Genomic DNA, 18,091 nt, shown 5'->3' with positions numbered 1-18,091 from the left:
ATCCTGTATGCTGCCTTTACCACTTTATCTACCAGCTGGTCAATATCATCTTGTAGCGTAGGACTATCTTCCTCACTACAAACAGCACTACCCATTTTTGTTTCACCTGCAAACTGAAAAAATTTATTCATATCCAAATTGTACATTTATAACACTGAGGATCCCAGCATTGATCCCTGTGATATGCCGTTGGTCAAAGCTTTCCAGTCACAAAAACAACCCTCCATTGTCATCCTCTGCCTCCTATTACCAAGCCAAATTCGGATCCTTTGAGTTCTAACCTGTGTTTTAAGTTTGTTTTCCATTTCCAACAATCTCTTTTCTTTACGTTATCCCTAAACCTTCCCTCCCTTGAATTCTTTATCTTCTTTTCTGGGGTAGACCACTGCACACTCTATGCCCACAGTCTCCTACAGGTACTTTGATTATGTTACCTTACATCATCCTCCCTTTCATAAGTATGTTCAAATTACCTAGTCTTTCTTGAGGCACTTTTCTCATTGCATCCCAAGATCCATGCTTTACAGCAAGTGTCAGCACACGCATGCTCTGTAACAAGAATAATTCTAATGATGCCATCGTGGTCCACATTTCCACACTATTGTCCACTGCATTTGGTGCTGCAATGGACAGCTTTCTCCTTTCACTTTCCTCTGACCCCATCCCTCCCCCTGGTTCCACTCCCAGACCATGTTCCAACATCCCTTCTGATCTTTGTCTCTTGATCCCTGACAATAAGTCTTTGTTCTAATCCCCCATCTTAATGAACATTGAACTATTCTTCCTCTGCCTCTGTACCTATTTCCTTGGTCAGGAGGTTTTAACCTCATACTGCAGACCCTTTCTCCCATCTCCAGAAATACTAATCAATCTCGACCCATTCCTCTGGCCTCTTATCATTTCTAATTGATTGATACGGTCACTGTGTCTTTGACGACCTTTTTTTTCCACTCCATCTCTTGAATCTACTCTCTGAAGTTCTGGCACTCAGTTCTAAGAACCAGTCCTGATATCATCAAATCTGCCAATAAGGCTGGTGCTATTGTGACTTGGTGAACTAATCCTTGTTGAAGATATAGTAATGAGCACTTACAAGGGCCCAAGCCATGTGTCTTTTTGTAGGATATGCGGAATAATCTTTGTTTCAGTTCTACTTGGGCCCACTCCCTAATTCTCTTTATGTAAATCAATGACTGCACTGGTAACGTTTTCTGCACTCATACAGAACTCCAATTTTATCACATTTTCTGCCATTTTCCATCTTGCTCTCTCTTTCACGTCTGACTCTGACTCTTTCTCTTCCTTTCTGGATCTGGCCATTTCTGCTGTTCATCATCCATTGTGATTTTGGCTGTTTTCTCTCTCCATTCATACAGCCTGATGTGCAGGGTGCAGGGTATGTCCCACTACCCAGCTATTAGCTACTCATAACAGAGGCAAGGAAGCATGATCGCCCTCTAATTGCCCCACTTACCAATTTGAGCTGGTCTCCTTGTTCTGTTTATTGCTACAGCTGCAACTTAAAATTAACATTTTTTTCTCTTTCCCAGTTCTGGCAAAGGTTTTATGACTCTGTTTCTCTTTCTATAGATGCTTCTAAGCTGCTGAGTGTTTCCAGTATTTTCTGTTTTTATTTCAGATTTCCAGCATCAGCAGGTTTTGATTTTTTGTTTTTCCTTCTAGGACTACCTTCCATTGCTATAGAAGTTCCTTCCCATCTCTTCTGATATTACTATCTCCCAAAAATCTTCTTGGCAGAAGATTCACAAGTATTTTGGTTAGCAGGGTTCCCAACTGCATTTGTTCCATTTCTTAAGCTTTTGCTCTTACCACTTTTTCCCGTTCCTGTGAAACACAATTTAATTCTTTCCTTGCCTTCCATCCTACCAACATTTAAGAAATTATCCTCTGCCTTTTCTGCCACCATCTGGGTAAAACCACCAACAATCTCCCCCTCCCTTTCTGTATTCTCAAGTTGCCTCCAAACTCCATTTTCTCTCTTCAGTCATGCCCCTTCTGTGCAAATCCAGGAGTTGCAATGTCTTTCGCTGTGCCTCTTTTCCCAATCTCCACACTGCATAGGTTTATATCACTTTCAATCTAATATTTTGTGTTTACACTCTCTTCCACATTAGAGTGGCCAAATTTAAACTGGTCTGTAGAAAACTTCTGTTATCATGCAGGCATTGTCATAAGGTTCTGTCATCAGTCACTTTAATTCTGTCCTTTTCCTCCCGAAGGCTTTGCATCCTTTTCCATCTCAACTCAGTGTTCCTGACTTGGGCAGTCCCTGGGGTTTAGTAATTGTTCTTTTGGTTCTGCCCAGTTGTGTGGGTTCTAAGCTGACTAAAGAGTCCTCTGCAGGACTGCTGAATGGCATCAAAGAAACTCAAGATGATAAGTACCTCCAGGAATTCACCTCCTTCATTTTGAGCAATTAAGGGCCAGAAATTCTCTTGAGTCGTTAGGATAATACACTTTTCCAAAGAGTCTTTAATAATATCCTTGAGTGGTTTTCTCTGTCCTGGAAATCTCTTCCCATGATGGGCCTTTGGGTAGAGTGCTTGAATTGAGAGTTTGGTATCCATTATGTAGATAGTGTGGCCTACTTCCCAGAGCTGGTTGACTATGATTCAAGAAAACCTTGATGCTTGGAATGTTTCTCTGAGTGAGGACACTGACGTTTGTTTGCCGATCTTGTAGATCATTTTAGGAATTCCTTTGGTAATGGGATTGGTGTTTCTTCATTGCTTTGAGATACTGACTATAGATTATCCAAACCATGTAGTTAGGCAGGGGTCACTGCTGCTTGATGTAACATGGGCTTTTTTGCCAGGTTTGAGCTCTTGGTTTTAAAAAGCTTGTACTGGAGATGAGAGTGAATTTGGTCATCAATGTTTCCTTTTGCTGAGAAGTGGCTCCTGAGATATGGGAAGTGATTGTTATGGAAAGCTCAATGTAATCTTGACGAACAGCACTTTCTCAATGAGGACTTGGCAGCATTCCACATTCAACATTCAGAAAATTCTGCCATTTCAGTTTACACCCCCAAACCTATCTGTGACTTGTCCTGTGACTATCCTGTGTTGCCTCCCTGGAGCCCAGGTTCGGATATCTCATCTGACCTGCAGAGGAATTTGGAATCTGAGGGGAAAGATCCAGTTGTCATGATCAATGTGGTTACCAACAATGTAGGTAGAACAAGGAAAGAGGTTCTGCTGAGGGAATTTGAGCAGCTGGGGACTAAATTAAAAAGCAGAACCAAAAAGGTAGTAATCTCTGGATTGCTACCTGAGCCCATGTGCAGATTGGCATAAGGTCAATAAGATCAGAGAGTTAAATGTGTGGCTCAAAGATTGGTGTGGGAGAAGTAGGTTTGAATTCGTGGGACATTGGCACCAGCATTGGGGAAGGAGGGAGTTGTTCCAATGGAACAGGTTGCACCTGAACCACGCTGGGACCAGAGTCCTGGCGAATCACATAACCAGGGCTGTGGATAGGGCTTTAAACTAAATAGTATGGGGGTGGGTTCGACAGACTGGGAAAGTATGGATAAAGTAAAGGGGAAGGAGAGTGCTAGAGAGGTTACTGAAGTCTCCACAATAAAGAATAAGACAAAGTTTTGAAAGGGCTAAGAATTTAACTTCAGTCAACAACAAATTTGAGAAGTGTGGTGAATACAGGACTGAAGGCGTTATATTTGAACGCATGCAGTATACCAAATATGGTAGATGAGCTGATAGTGCAGTTAGAAATTGGCAGGTATGACATTGTGGGCATCACAGAGTTGTGGTTGAAAGAATATCACAGCTGGAAGCTAAACATCGAAGGATACACATCCTATAGAAAAGACAGGCAGGTGGGCAGAGGGGATGGGGTGGCTCTGTTGGTTTAAAAAAAATGAAATCAAATCCTTAGCAAGAAGTGACATAGGATCAGAAGATGTACAATTCTTGTGGGTAGAGTTAAGAAACTGCAAGGGTAAAAAGACCCTGATGGGCGTTATATTCAGGCCACCAAGTAGCAACCAGGATGTTGGGTACAAATTACAACAGGAGATAGAAAAGGCATGTGAAAAGGGCAATGTTACAGTGGTCATGGGAGATTTCAATATGCAGGTAGATTGGAAAAATCAGGTTGTTACTGGATCCCAAGAGAAGGAATTTGTAGAATGCCTAAGAGATTGCTTTTTAGAGCTTAGGGAAAAAGCATTTTTGGATTTGGTGTTGTGCAATGAACCAAATTTGATTAGGGAGTTTAAGGTAAAGAAACCCTCAGGAGGCAGTGATCATAATATGATAGAATTCACCCTGCAGTTCTAGAGGGAGAAGCTAAAATCTGATGTATTGGTATTCCAGTTGAGTAAAGATAACTACAGAGGCATGAGAGGGGACCCAGCCAAAGTTGATTGGAAGGGGACCCTAGCAGGGATGACGGTAGAGAAGGAATGGCAGGAGTTTCTGGGAGTAATTCAGAGGACGCAGGATCAGTTCATACCAAAGAAGCAGCAGCATTCTAAAGGGAGGATGAGGCAACTGTGGCTGACAAGGGAAGTCAAAGACGGCATAAAGCAAAAGAGGGCATACAATATTGCAAAAATTAGTGGGAAGCTACAGGATTGGGATGCTTTCTAAAAAACCAATAGCAGGCAACTGAAGCAATAAGGGGAGAAAAAATGAAATATAAAGGTAAGCTAGCCAATAATATAAAAGAGGATAGCAAAAGTTTTTTCAGATGTATAAAGAGTAAAAGGGAGCCAAGAGTGGACCACTGGAAAATGACGCTTGAGAAGTAGTAATAGGGTACAAAGAAATGGTGGACAAACTGAGTATTTTGTGTCAGTCTCCACTGTGGAAGATACCAGCAACATGTCAGAAATTCGAGAGAGTCAGGACAGAAGTGAGTGTAATTGCTATGACTAAGGGGATGCTTGAGAAGCTGAAAAGTCTGAAAGTGGATAAGTCACCTGGACCTGATGGACTACATCCCAGGGTTCTAAAAGTGGTAGCTGAAGAGATTGTGGAGGCATTAATAGTGATCTTTCAAAGATCACTAGATTCAGGCATGATTCCAGAGGACTGGAAAATCACAAATGTCACTCCACTCTTTAAGAAGGGATGGAGGCAAAAGACAGGAAATTATAGGCCAGTTACCCTGACTTCAGTGGTTGGTAAGATGTTGGAGTCCATTATTAAGGCAGCCAACAAGAAAAGGCCCCCTTTATTCCCACTCTTTGCCTTCTGCCAGTCAGCCAATCTTCTATCCATGCTATTACCTGTCCATTATTAAGGATGAGGTTTCAGGGTACTTGGAAGCACATGATAAAATAGGCTGAAGTCAGCATGGTTTCCTTAAGGGGGAAATCTTGCCTGACAAATCTGTTGGCATTCTTTCAGGAAATAACAGACAGGATAGACAAAGGAGAGTCACTGAATGTTGTTTACTTGAATTTTTAGAAGACCTTTGACAAGGTGCCACACATGAGGTTGATAAACAAGATAGGAGCCCATGGTATTACAAGAAAGGTAATATTCATTACCAGAAAAGGACATCCATTTAGAACAGAGATGAGGAATTTCTTTAGCCAGAGGGTGGTGAATCGGTGGGAGTCATTGCCACAAATGGCTGTAGAAACCGGCTCATTGGGTATATTTAAAGCGGAGGTTGATAGGTTCCTGATTAGTAAGGGGGTCAATGGTTACAGGAAGAAGGCAGGAGAATGGGGTTGGGGTTTACAAGTGGTCTTCCGCAGAGGGCGGTGTTGGGTCTGCTACTTTAAGTTGTATCTTAATGATCTAGATGATGGAATTGATGGCTTTGTGGCCGAGTTTGGATGGATGGAGGGGCAGGTAGTGTTGAGGAAGCAGGGAGTCTGCAGAAGGACTTGGACAGGTTGGGAGAATGGGCAAGTAAGTGGCAGATGGAATACAGTGCAGGGAACTGTCCGGTCATGCACTTTGGTAGAAGGAATAAAGGCATAGACTATTTTCTAAATGGGGAATAAATTCAGAAATTGGAGGTGCAGAGGGACTTGGGGGAGTCCAAGTGCAGGATTCCCTAAAGGTTAACTTGCAGGTTGAGTCAGTAGTAAGGAAGGCAAATGCAATGTTGGCATTCATTTCAGGAGGACTAGAATATAAAAGCAAGGATGTAATGCTGAGGCTTTATAAGGTGTTGGTCAGACCATATTTGGAGTATTGTGAGTAGTTTTGGGTCCCATATCTGAGGAACGATGTGCTGGCATTGAAGAGGGTCCAGAGGAGGTTTACAAGAATGATCCTGGGAATGAAAGGGTTAATGTATGAGGAGTGTTTGATGGCTTTAGGCCTGTACTCACTGGAAGTTTAGAAGGATGAGAGGGGATCTCGATTGAAACTACCGAATATTGAAAGGCCTGGATACGGCAGATGTGGAAAGGATGTTCCCAGCAGTGAGAGAGTCTAGGACCAGAGGGTGCAGCCTCAGAATAGAAGGACATCTATTTAAAACAGAGATGAGGAGGAATTTCTTTAGCCAGAGGGCGGTGAATCTGTGGGAGTCATTGCCACGGACGCTGTGGAGGCTAGGTCATTGGGTATATTTAAAGTGGAGGTTGATAGGTTCCTGATTAGTAAGGGCATCAATGGTTACTGGGAGAAGGCAGGAGAATGGGGTTGAGAGGGAAAAATAAATCAGTCATAATCGAATGGCAGAGCAGACTTGATGGCTGAATGGCCTGATTCTGCTCTCATGTCTTATGGTCTATCCCCTGCTTCCATGTGCATCAATTTTGTTATTTTCTTTAAAAGACTTTTGCTGTTCTTTATTTCAAGGCATGCATTTGCCTGTAGAAATATTTTTGTTGTAACTGAGTCATATTAAAGAAATTACTGTAATTTATTTCAAGTACTGTGTTCAAGTTTTGGATTGAAAATTGATCTTTTTTTTTACAGGTAATGTACTACTTAGGACAATATATAATGGCTAAGCAATTGTATGATGAAAAACAGCAGCATATCGTCCATTGTTTCAGATGAGCTGCTGAGTCACTTGTTTGGAGTGCAGAGCTTTTCAGTGAAAGAACCACGGTAATGTACATTTTAATATGAAGTTGCAAAATGAATTCTGTGAATAAATAGGGAGAGGATTGAAATAGAAATTGTCATCTCAAGTTATACATAGTATTTTTATCCTCAACGTATTGCATGATTTGGCTAATACGACATGAGCATTTGGCTTGAAACATTTTTTTTCCTTGAAAGGTCATAGAAAGGAACATTTGTGGTGGACTTTGTGCAAAAAGTGGAAATTATTGGAATTTAAGGGTCTTATGAAAAAAAAATATCCAGGAACTAGTGGTTCAAACTTTGCTCTGTTAAAAGGTGATAAAATTAAATATAGATTTGAAAACTGTATAGCGGTTCCTGGAAAATTGCAGACATTGCTCTGTTATTTAAGGCTAGAAGGAAGAAGAAATGGGGATCCCGAGGACTTGTCAGCTAAACATTTTTGTATCTTATTTGGGATAGAGCATTTAAACAATTTGAGCTCATCAGATAGTCAGCATGGACCTGTGAAGGACTGTAAAAGAGTAAGCAATTAGGATTGAATTCCATAGGGATGATGAAAATAAAAAAAACTGCAGATGCTGGAAATCTGGAGGAAAAACAGAAAATGACGGAAGTACTCAGCAGGTCGGGCCTCATCTGTGGGGAAGAGAAACAGAATTAATGTTTCAGGTGCAAGATCCTTTGTTCTCAAATCTATGTTCTGATGAAAGGTCTCCGACCTGAAATGTCAGCTCCTTTTTCTCTTCCCACAGATATGGCCTGACCTGCTGAGTATTTCCAGCATTTTCTGTCCGTCGGGATAATATCACAGAGTCACTGAGTTGTACAGCACAGAAACGAGCCCTTCAGCCCACCATCTTTTTGACAACCTTTTTGACCCATACTACACTAATCCCATTTGCCTGTATTTTGTTGGTATCCTTCCATGCCTTGCCGAATCAAGTGTCTGTCTAAATGTCTCTTAAACATGGTCATTGCATCTGATTCTACCACCTCCTATGACAGCGAGTTGCAGATAACAATCACTCTCTGTGTAAAATAAAACAAATTCCCCTCAAGTCCCTTTTAAAATCCTTCCTCTTACCTTAATCCTATGCCCTCTTGTTTTTGATACCCCTACCATGGGGAGAAAAAATTCTGACTATTTACACTAATTATGACATAATTTTTGTATGCATCTTTCAGCCGTCCACTCTGCCTCCTTCATCCCAGGGAAAGTGAGCCCAGCCTATCCAACCTCTCCCCATAATTAAAGTTATCCAATCCAGGCAACATCGTAGTGAACCTCCTCTGCACTTTCTCCAGCACAACCATATCCTTCCTATAGTGTGGCAAGCAGAACTGCACACAATACTCCAAGTGAAGTCTAATGAAGTCAGTCATTAGGTTGCAACGTAACATGCCAACTTTTATATTCTGTTCAGATCTATGAAAACAAGTACGCCATATGCTGCTACCCTGTCTACCTGTGTTGCCACTTTCAGGGAACTCTAGACTTAAACATCCAATATCCCTTTTGTTCATTAACATTCTTTAGTGCCCTATCACTTACTATATATGTCTTACCCCTAGTTTTCTTTCCAGCATGCATTACCTTGCACTTGTCGAGATTAAATTCCATCTTCCAACATTCTGCCCAATTTTCCATCCGATTTATATGTTGTCGTAGCTTTAGACAACCTTCCTTGTTATCTACAATTCCAATTTTCATGTCATCAACAAACTTGCTTATCATTCCTCCTAGGTATACGCCCAAGTCATTAATTGGTGTATATCACAAACAAGTGTTCTGTCACCAGTCATAGAATTCCGATCAGAAAAGCAACTTTTCACCACCAATTTTGGATTCATTTAGGCAGCTTGCCTTAGATCCCATGTGCCTTAACCTTCTTGCCAAGGTTAAAGCTTGCCTCACAGGACCTTGTCAAATGCTCTTCTAAAGCCCATATAGGCAATGTCTATTACCCTCTCTTCATTAATCTTATTAGTTACCTCCTCAAAGCTCAGTTAAATTAGTGAGACAGGATTTCCCTTGCACAAAGCCAATCGTACCTCACCTGTGGCTGATAGACAGAGAAATCTCCATCAGGGCCCCAGCTATCTACACTCTTGCTTCCCATAGTATCCTGGGACAGATCTCATCCATCCCTGGGAATTTATCAATCATTATGCATCTATGACATCTAACACCTCAATGCTGACATGCTCTGGACAATCACCATACCCTACACTGAACTCGCTATCTTCCAAGTCCTGCTCCTTGGTGAAAAGTGTATTTTACAACCACTTTTAATCCAAGAAAGAGCAAAAGAATTTTTTGTTATACTGAATATGTGAAAGAACAAAAAGTTGAGTGCCGAGGCAACCATGCCACTGAAGAACTGGTGTGGTAGGGTACAGCAAGTCATTTTAAAGATAATTGAAAGTGGAATCAAGGGGGGGGTGATGCTGTACTTTAATTGTACAGAGCTTTGGTCTGCCCATCCAGATGCAGGCTGCAGTCTTGATCACCATATATCAGGAAGAATATATTAGGTTTGCATGGATTAGGGTGCAGATTTCCCAATGTATTACCAGGAGTCACTATTAGGACAAGTTGCATAAATTTAAGTTGTAATACCATGTGTTGAAGATTGCAAGATGTTTTAATTTGGATATTACAATGATTGAAGTGTTTCTAGTGGGTTTTTTTGCTGGGATATTCAGAAGGAATCAAAGCTTGAGCAATCGAAAGCACCTTTTCACAAAACAAAATGTAATATTTCATTTTATTTCATAGTTTGTCCAATATGTAATATTTTCTTGCAATGTAGAAGGAAGCTATTAAACCCATCAAATCTATGCCAACTCTGAGCATTCCCATCAGTCCCATTTCCCCACTTTTTCCCTGCAACTTGTTCTCCATCACATACCCTGCAACTCTCTTTAGTAATTCTGCCATCCCCAATGCTAGGGATAATTTGGGGTGGCCAATCAACCATCTTTGGGTTGTAGGAGGAAACCCATGGGGTGAACATGCACTCTCTGCAGTGGAATCTTCCCCGTAGCTACCGTCCCCAAATTCTAATTTCATTTGCCACTTCCCTGTTGCTAGTGTTTCACATTAGCTCCAGCGGTACTTTAGAGTTCACCATTATGCTGCATGTTAACATGATAGGAAGGAGGATTCTTTAAAGGAAAAATAAGCCTTATTTCAATGATGAAGTAAGTCTGGGGAATGCCAGTTCAACTTTCTTGGTAGTGCACTCACTACAATCATTTCCTTGCTTGAATTTAAGTTCTTCAAGTATCAATGTGTTAACTGTAGTGCTTTGTTACAAGAAATGCAGCAGTTCTTGACTTTCGTATCTTTATCTTCCTTTTCTGCCTGATTTGCATAAAATAAGTGTACTTTCTCTAACATTCAAATGCAATTTTACAGTGTAACACCCATCATATAAAATGTGCACAAAGGCTTGCAATGCAGTTTGTGTTATAAAGTTTGTTGCCAGTGATTATTCACAAAGTAAAACAAATGTTCCACAGGTCACCCATTGTTCTTTTGCCTTCCCCATTTCCTTTGCCCATCATTGGTAGTCATGTTTGAGTGTCCAGGCCTCAAGCTCTGTAATTCCCTTGCACATGATTTCTTTCTTCTTTTAAAACCTTCCTTAAAATACTTTTCTATGATCAAGCTTTGATCATCATCTTCCTTGTATCACTTCGAGTCTCTTATTTTCTGATTATATATGTCTGAATCTCCTTGGAGACTTCTCCAATAAAGGCAAGATTTTATTAGAAGCTATTAAGTGTTTCAAGCTCCATTGGTAATGTAGTAACTGATTGATGGTTTAATGCCTGAAAGATGGGGTTTAATGCCTTAAATATCTGTTTTCAGTCAAATCTGTCATAAAGAAATAAAAGGATACCAAAACTAAGAATAAATTTTTAATGAAAGCAGGCAAAGTCATTATCCATTAAAAATCTTTATTGTCCAGAGTCCAGTGAATGTTATAAACACAACTAGCATGAAGCTTAGAGGTGGTAACAGATTAATTCAACAGTTAAAACAACTGAGAATTCCATAATGAAATGCATTCAATGCTTGTATAAAATTAACCATATTTATAAACTTGAATTTAGGTGTCTCTATTCCTTCACATTATCACGAATGCATTTATGCTTCACTTTTTGTTTTGCCTCCCTTTCTCTCCAACTGAGTTCATGAAGACCTTGTCCTTCTTGCTGATCCCAATTCTTGTTGCTTCACTTTGGGATGGCATGTTAAATGGCTGGGAATTCCAGATGCATTGTTTTTGCTAAATCTAGAGTTTTCTCCCTGCAATGAGTGGTAGATGTTCCACTCTCAGAATAAACCATAGCATCATGCAAGAACTGAAATTGCTAACAACAATAATATACTATCTAATGCAGACTGTAGGAACAGTATTGTAAAATATTAATATTAAATGAGTCCAATAGTTGTTTAATCACAGTTTTATCATGTGTTCTGTGGAAGTTTTTAATTCTGTACTTGACGTTTAATTCTATATTTCTTAGGACATTGTATGCAATGCTATCAAAAAATTTGACATCTGTGAACCACAAAGGTATGTAATTTAATTGCATTAGTCACCATATTTGAAGTTTTAAGATTCTGTGACAGGACAAATTAATATATCTTAAATTTATGGGCACTAAAACAATATGCTTTATTGACATCATGTTTTGAAAGACACCATTTGATGTCTTTCAATTCACATAATCAATTTCACATTGAATATGTGCCATTGTTTATTGAAGCAGACATCTAAACTTTGGCAGTGTTTCAGGATGAAGGGCATTGTGATTCCATATTAAGCTGAGACCTTACTATGGCAAAACTCCAATGTACATTTGATCTACTTGTTGTTCAGTTATCAATCTTTTATGGATGACTGTAGACTTAAATAGGTTATGTTTCCCCATATTAGATATGGAGTCAGAGCCTAGATCCCCCTTACCTCTTCTACTAATAAAATAACAATTAGTCTATAGAGAGCCTGTTAAGAAAAATAAGAAGATCGATAGCTGTTGTCCCGTCCAAGTCAATTTAAAAATTCCTCAGCTATTCTTGCTTAGCAGTAAAGTTGCATACTGAATGACAGGATGGTCATCCTCAGTGTGTTGCTCTAATATCTAGCAGGTGATCATTATGGTGGAGTTGAACTCTTGGTATCTACTTTGACTAAAGAATTTCTGCTACTGCCAAATCATAACTTCTGAATGGCCTTTAACCCAAGGGAGTGATAGTTGAGCTGGTGTACATCGAAACACAGTGAAATGCATCTTTTGCATAGTGTTTCTGGAGCAGCCATTAGTTGTGCTATGATAGTGATATTATGCTTAGAATTTGACATTGTGAAAACGATTTGGGCCACTTCCTATTTGTTTAATTGAATATCTGATACTGTTTTGAAAGCTATAGCAGGTATTTATCTTCGTCCAAGCTACTAAGAAATCTGTGTGTAGCACTTCTGTTAAATTGTTGTCTTGTTTCCTTGGTTTCTTAAGTACAGACTTTGAGTGCAGGTTGACATGGACTCTGAAATGTGTACAGGGTACTTTAACATTCATCTTATCAGAATGCTAGAAAACATTTTGCTTTATGTCTATATGTGGCCATGCTATTTATTAAGGATTGATTTACAAAATTATCTGTAACAGAACTGGAAGAACTCCATTTAGGGTTTTTCTTTTATTCTGCATTTGTCACTTGTTTACTAGTCATTCACTGAACAATGCTTTTCTCCAAATTTCTCCAACATGGTGACTGAGTCTGACTTTGTATCCAACCTTCTTTCTTGCATGTCTTAAGAAACCTCAAATAACATACTTGCACCTACATATCCCTGCCCTACAAAGGTCCATAGATGGTCAGTGAGGAGCTTCCCCTGGTTAAAAAGAACTCGTACCAGGTGCTGTTACAAGTGTTACTGGTGTCCGTGTAGTTTATTTCGAAAATTCCACAATCATCCAGATAAATGGATATTTTGTATTGTATCAAATAGTGATATCATCATTTAGTTTGGGAAGTTTCTGGCTTATCACTTGAGTTTGTTGTGAAGGTAATGCTCAGCAGTTGTTGATTGTGTTCTTTTTAGGTGACCTTACAAATTTAAACCCATTGCATATAATAGCTTGTATCGTGCCAGGCATCTTGTAACTAGTGATTGCTGATGGTCAATTACTAGGTACCAGAAAGGCTTTGGTCAGTCAGTGTATCCAATGAGATTAGTTTGGTTCTTTGCCCTATGTAGAATAATCGAAATATACAGCATCAAAAGATTCTGTCTTTGTCAGCTGAGTAGCTATCTGGACTGATCCCGCCTCTGTAGCCTTGTGGGGCACAGCAATTTGAATGTGTATGCATAGTTTTCCTACAGGTTTCCATTTGTTTAAAGTCCTGTGTGCTCACATAGAAGCCCATCTATTGTTTTCTTGGGTGTTCTGGAGCATGAACAAGAAGTGAAAGCATGTAAGTTTCATCATCAGATGCCTGCATTGAGGATTTCTTATTGAATCTTCTTGAATCCTTTTTGAACTTCTGTGTCTCATAGATTATCTTAAAATATCACGTTTTACTTGCTTTGGTGCAGTTTTTTTTAATAGAGCTCTTTGCCAGATTCTTTAAATTTGGATCAGTGATTTGAAGGAATTCTAATAGCCTTGATTATAAATTTGCAGTGTGGTGATAAGAAAGTTGCAAACTGTAGGAAGATAACAATTGATTGTTCAAAAGTGGGATTCTGGCAGTATGAATGTGATAAGCCAAATTATGCCATGATCTGAACATGGTTGGTATTATGCACAGCCCAATTGAAAATGTATTGAAAAGTCTTGTTCACTGCTCTAACCTTCCTGCCTTACGAGAAACAACAAAGATTGATAGTCTCGACCAATCTGTAATTTCATTTTGGTCCTGTCACTGCTGCCATGCTGGTGTTTCTTGGAATGAAAAGTTTTTTACTTCAGGAGACGCAATAACCCAGAATGAATTGTCACCATTTGTGTCTTCAGCAAATTACTTTTAACTTTATTTTAAATGCTTAACTTTTTTTTCCTTCCTATTTCTAAGCCTGAATCTTATTATTTCTGTAAATCTTTCTTTTCATTTTTCCTCTGGATTATACATTCACCAGAGAAACTAGGATTCTGGTTTATTTCAACTTGGATTGCTTGTTAGTACAGTCACTTCTCAATCACAAGATTCACACCTCAATCCACAATTTAAGCATGCAGTCTCAGTGGACTTTGCAGTGCCACAGTATGTGGCAACAGTAATGGCTACTGCCTGCCATTGATCTTAAATTATGACCTCAACTGTTCCACCAAAATTGGAACGAATGTTAAGATTCTATTATGTATTCAGGAGCAGGAAGCCCTGCCTTTGCTCACTAGCATTTGTTCCTCAATGAACACCACAAAAGGATACACTTATTTCAATCATATGGAATCTTAGTAACTTGCTTAACTGCATGAGACTTAAAGTAGCTCCATACATCTCAAAAATGTCAGAGTCCCCTTGAGATGAAAAACTTGTCATTCCTTTTCATTAGGGCCCTTGAGGCTGATTCTAACATGTTTTACACATTCTATAAATATCTGATGTCTGCTGGTCTACGTAATTGTTCAAAATATCTTCAAGATATGTGTCTCCAATTTTATCTCCATTTTGAGCCTTTTCTATTTGTGTTTGTTGGAAAGTTGCACATGTTCACATTGGAGTGCACAGTAGTATCAGTGGACTAGTAATCCAGAGGTGCATGATCCATTGCCTGAGTTCGTTCTTTCTCTCCACTGCCCCCCCCCCCCCCCCAGTGATTGCTGGGGAATTTGAATTCAGTTCATAAATACTTTTAAAAGTAGTAGCAGCAGTGACTGCTTAAAAATCTGGTTTATGATTATCCTATTATGAAGGAAATTGTGGAATGGAAGTTGGAAGCTATACAACATACAGTAACCACGTTCCAGAAGCATAGTCACTCAGATCTCAATTGAGCTGCAGTATGCTGACAACACTTGTGCTTGCACACACTGAGGTTGAACTCCCAAGTCATCATCGACCTTTTTACTGAAGCAAATGGGAAGATGGTACTTGAATTTACCTTGCACAAGACAAATCCTCTACCATCCTCCCCCTACTGAACACTGTCCTCTGACATAAGAGTTGACGTTGAGACCCAGTAAAATGTAGACCACTTCCCATTTCTAACAAAAGATGATGTGACAAGTTGATGAGGGCAGAGCAGTGGACATTTATATGGACTTCAGTAAGGCCTTTGGTAAGGTTCCATGTGGTAGGCTGCTCTGGAAGATTAGATTGCATGGAATCTAGGGCGAGCTGGCTAATTGGATACAAGTGCGAGGTGTTGCATTTTGGAAAGTCAAATCTAGGTAGGACTTTCACAGTGAATGGCAAGGCCCTGGACGGTGTTGTAGAACATAGGGACCTAGGGATACAAGTACATGATTTATTTAAAGTGGAGTCACAGGTAGACAGGGTGGTGAAGAAGGCTTTTGGCACATTGGCCTTCACAAGTAAGGGCATTAAGTATAAAAAATTAGCAAGTTAATGTGCAGTTGTACAGGATGCTGGTGAGGCTGCACTTGGAGTATTGTGTTGAAACCAGAAAGAGTGCAGAAAAGATTTACAAGGGTGTTGCCAGGACTTGAGGGACTGAATTAAAGGGACAGGCTAGGACTTTATTCCTTAGAGTGTAGGAGACTGAGAGGTGATCTTAGAGATGTATAAAATCACAAGGGGCATAGATAGGGTGAATGCGCTTGGTCTTTTTCGCAGTGTTGGAGAAACAATCAAGCACTAGAGAGCATAGGTTTAAGGTGAGAGGGGAAAGATTTAATAACAATGTGAGCAGCTACTTTTTTTTAAACACAAAGGGTGGTGTATATATGTGGAATGAGCTGCCAGAGGAAGTGGTTGAGGCATATACAATAACTTTTAAAAGACAGTTGGACAGATACCTGGATTGGAAAGGTTTAGAAGGTTATGGGCCAAACGCTGGCAAATGGGACTAGCTTGGATGGGGCATCTTGGTCGACATGGACCAGTTGGGCCGAAGGGCCTCTTTACATGTTGTATGACTCTAAAAGCAAACTTTGATGAAATTACCACTGCCCTCAGTGTGCCAGCACAGCCTTTGGTTGATTGAGCAAAAGGATATTTGAAGATAAAGACCTCAGTCTACTCAGTCCAGGCACAAATGTTATGGTCCACTGGGCAGTGGGTAATCCCCGCCCTCATATGCTTCTGATACCTGGATAATCTACAGCAGGCATCTCAAGGCACTCAAAAATTACCACCAATGCTGTCACCACAATATCCTCCTAATTCATTGGAAAGGTAAGTGACCCAAATTCAGTGTTCTCTCCCAGGCCAAGACCGTCAGCATTAAGACTCTACTTTTGCCACATCATTCACATGCCCAACACCAGACACTCTTATCAGAGTTCTCTCATAGGAAGAGATTACCAGGTGGGCACAGGAAAAAAATTAATTTGGGATGGTATTGAGAATCTAAAGGCTAAACCTTGCATAAGCACTGAAAGAAGCAGATGATCTCTCACACTACCCACTCACCTGTCCCACCTGTGGAAGAGTCTGCTGTTCCCATACTAGCTTCATTAGCCGCATTGGAAACTGTCAAAACCTGAGTACAAGCAAGTCTTCAATACTGGGAAACTGTCTAAGAAAGGGAGAAAGATACACAGACTGCCCAGTTTATTATATTCATTGATTGTAGATTTTGCTGAGAAGATCAGCATTAAAATTTATATCTAATTTCTTCACGAATCAGATCCACCAATAAGATTGACTGTTAATAGCTGCTTCAAATCAAGATAACCTGACGATGGGTAACTAATGCTGACATTGCTGCAAGATCCAAATTCTGCAAACAGATAATAAAAAAAAATTCCAGGTCTTAAGACAATAGTCTAGTAACTTTATTATGTAATTACAGCCTGTCCAATGGATTGCCACAACAACTGTCACCAAATGTTGCTTAGTAGCATCACTACAGACTGAGATGTTTGCATCCTGATGATCAAAGCTGCCAGACAGGGCTTGAGACAGGTGGTCGGAGACCTTACTTGATCTCATCGTCATCAATTCACCTGTCATAGATGCATCTATCCCCGATAGTACTCCCTGAGTGATTACTGCAAAAGTGCTTGTGAATTCTGTGTTGAGTCACACTATAACTATTAACAAATTAAAAGGGCATCCATGTATTCTGTGTCATCATCAACAATCTTCTTCGACACGAGGCATAGACTGATCTGGTTCAATCAGGATTGTGAATAGCTCATTAGGAATTATGCCAGACGTGTGTAAAAATGAAGTGCCATTCTGCTGGAACTGCAATAGAAGAATACACGCATGCTAAGTACCAGCATTAGAATGCATATATCTTAGAATCGGCATATCAAAGATCTTCCTAGGCCCATCTACCTATTTTATCAATGACCATCCCTCCATTAGTACAATTCCTAAGGCACTCCTAATTTCTAGAGGGGTCACCATAATATGGCTGGAAAGCAATTTAGAACCTGGATATTTTGTGGGGATGTACTGACTTCCTGAAGCCCTAGTGATGTTCCAATATGTGCATGACACTAATCAGTGGCCCAATGGAACATTTCCATTTCCATGCATTTTCCATAGCTTCAACATATCCAAACAAAAGTCCAGTCAATCAACACCTGGTACATCACTCTGAATGTTCATACCCTCCAATGTACTATGACTCTTAATATTCACTGTATAAAAGGTGCACTACAGCAACAACACAATGCTGCTTAGCCAGTACCTTATCCTGGGATCCCTCACACCTTTAAAGACAAAGCTAGCAAGTGCCTGAAACCATCACTGCTGGTGAAATCCACTCCAGGTCACTTGCTAACTTCAAAATATATCATCATTGCACAGAATTTAAATCGTCGTGCTGTCTATGTAACAATCCTTTGTGAAGTACCTTCACTAATTTTGATGGCAACTCATC

General features: G+C 40.0%; 1 protein-coding gene across 1 annotated transcript in view; it reads left to right on the top strand.

The window, feature by feature from the left end:
* Positions 1-18,091, top strand: part of LOC127578291 (E3 ubiquitin-protein ligase Mdm2-like) — a 39,014-nt gene that overhangs the window by 9,168 nt on the left and 11,755 nt on the right. Inside the window, 3 exon segments of the mRNA XM_052030138.1 lie at positions 6,933-7,007; positions 7,009-7,067; positions 11,589-11,638. Of these exon segments, the coding sequence (XP_051886098.1) occupies positions 6,933-7,007; positions 7,009-7,067; positions 11,589-11,638 (184 nt within the window).

Source organism: Pristis pectinata, chromosome 15 (assembly GCF_009764475.1).
Source record: "Pristis pectinata isolate sPriPec2 chromosome 15, sPriPec2.1.pri, whole genome shotgun sequence".
Taxonomy (NCBI): Eukaryota; Metazoa; Chordata; class Chondrichthyes; order Rhinopristiformes; family Pristidae; genus Pristis; species Pristis pectinata.
Note: the sequence above shows the minus strand (reverse complement) of the source record. Positions and strands in the feature narration are given on the sequence as shown.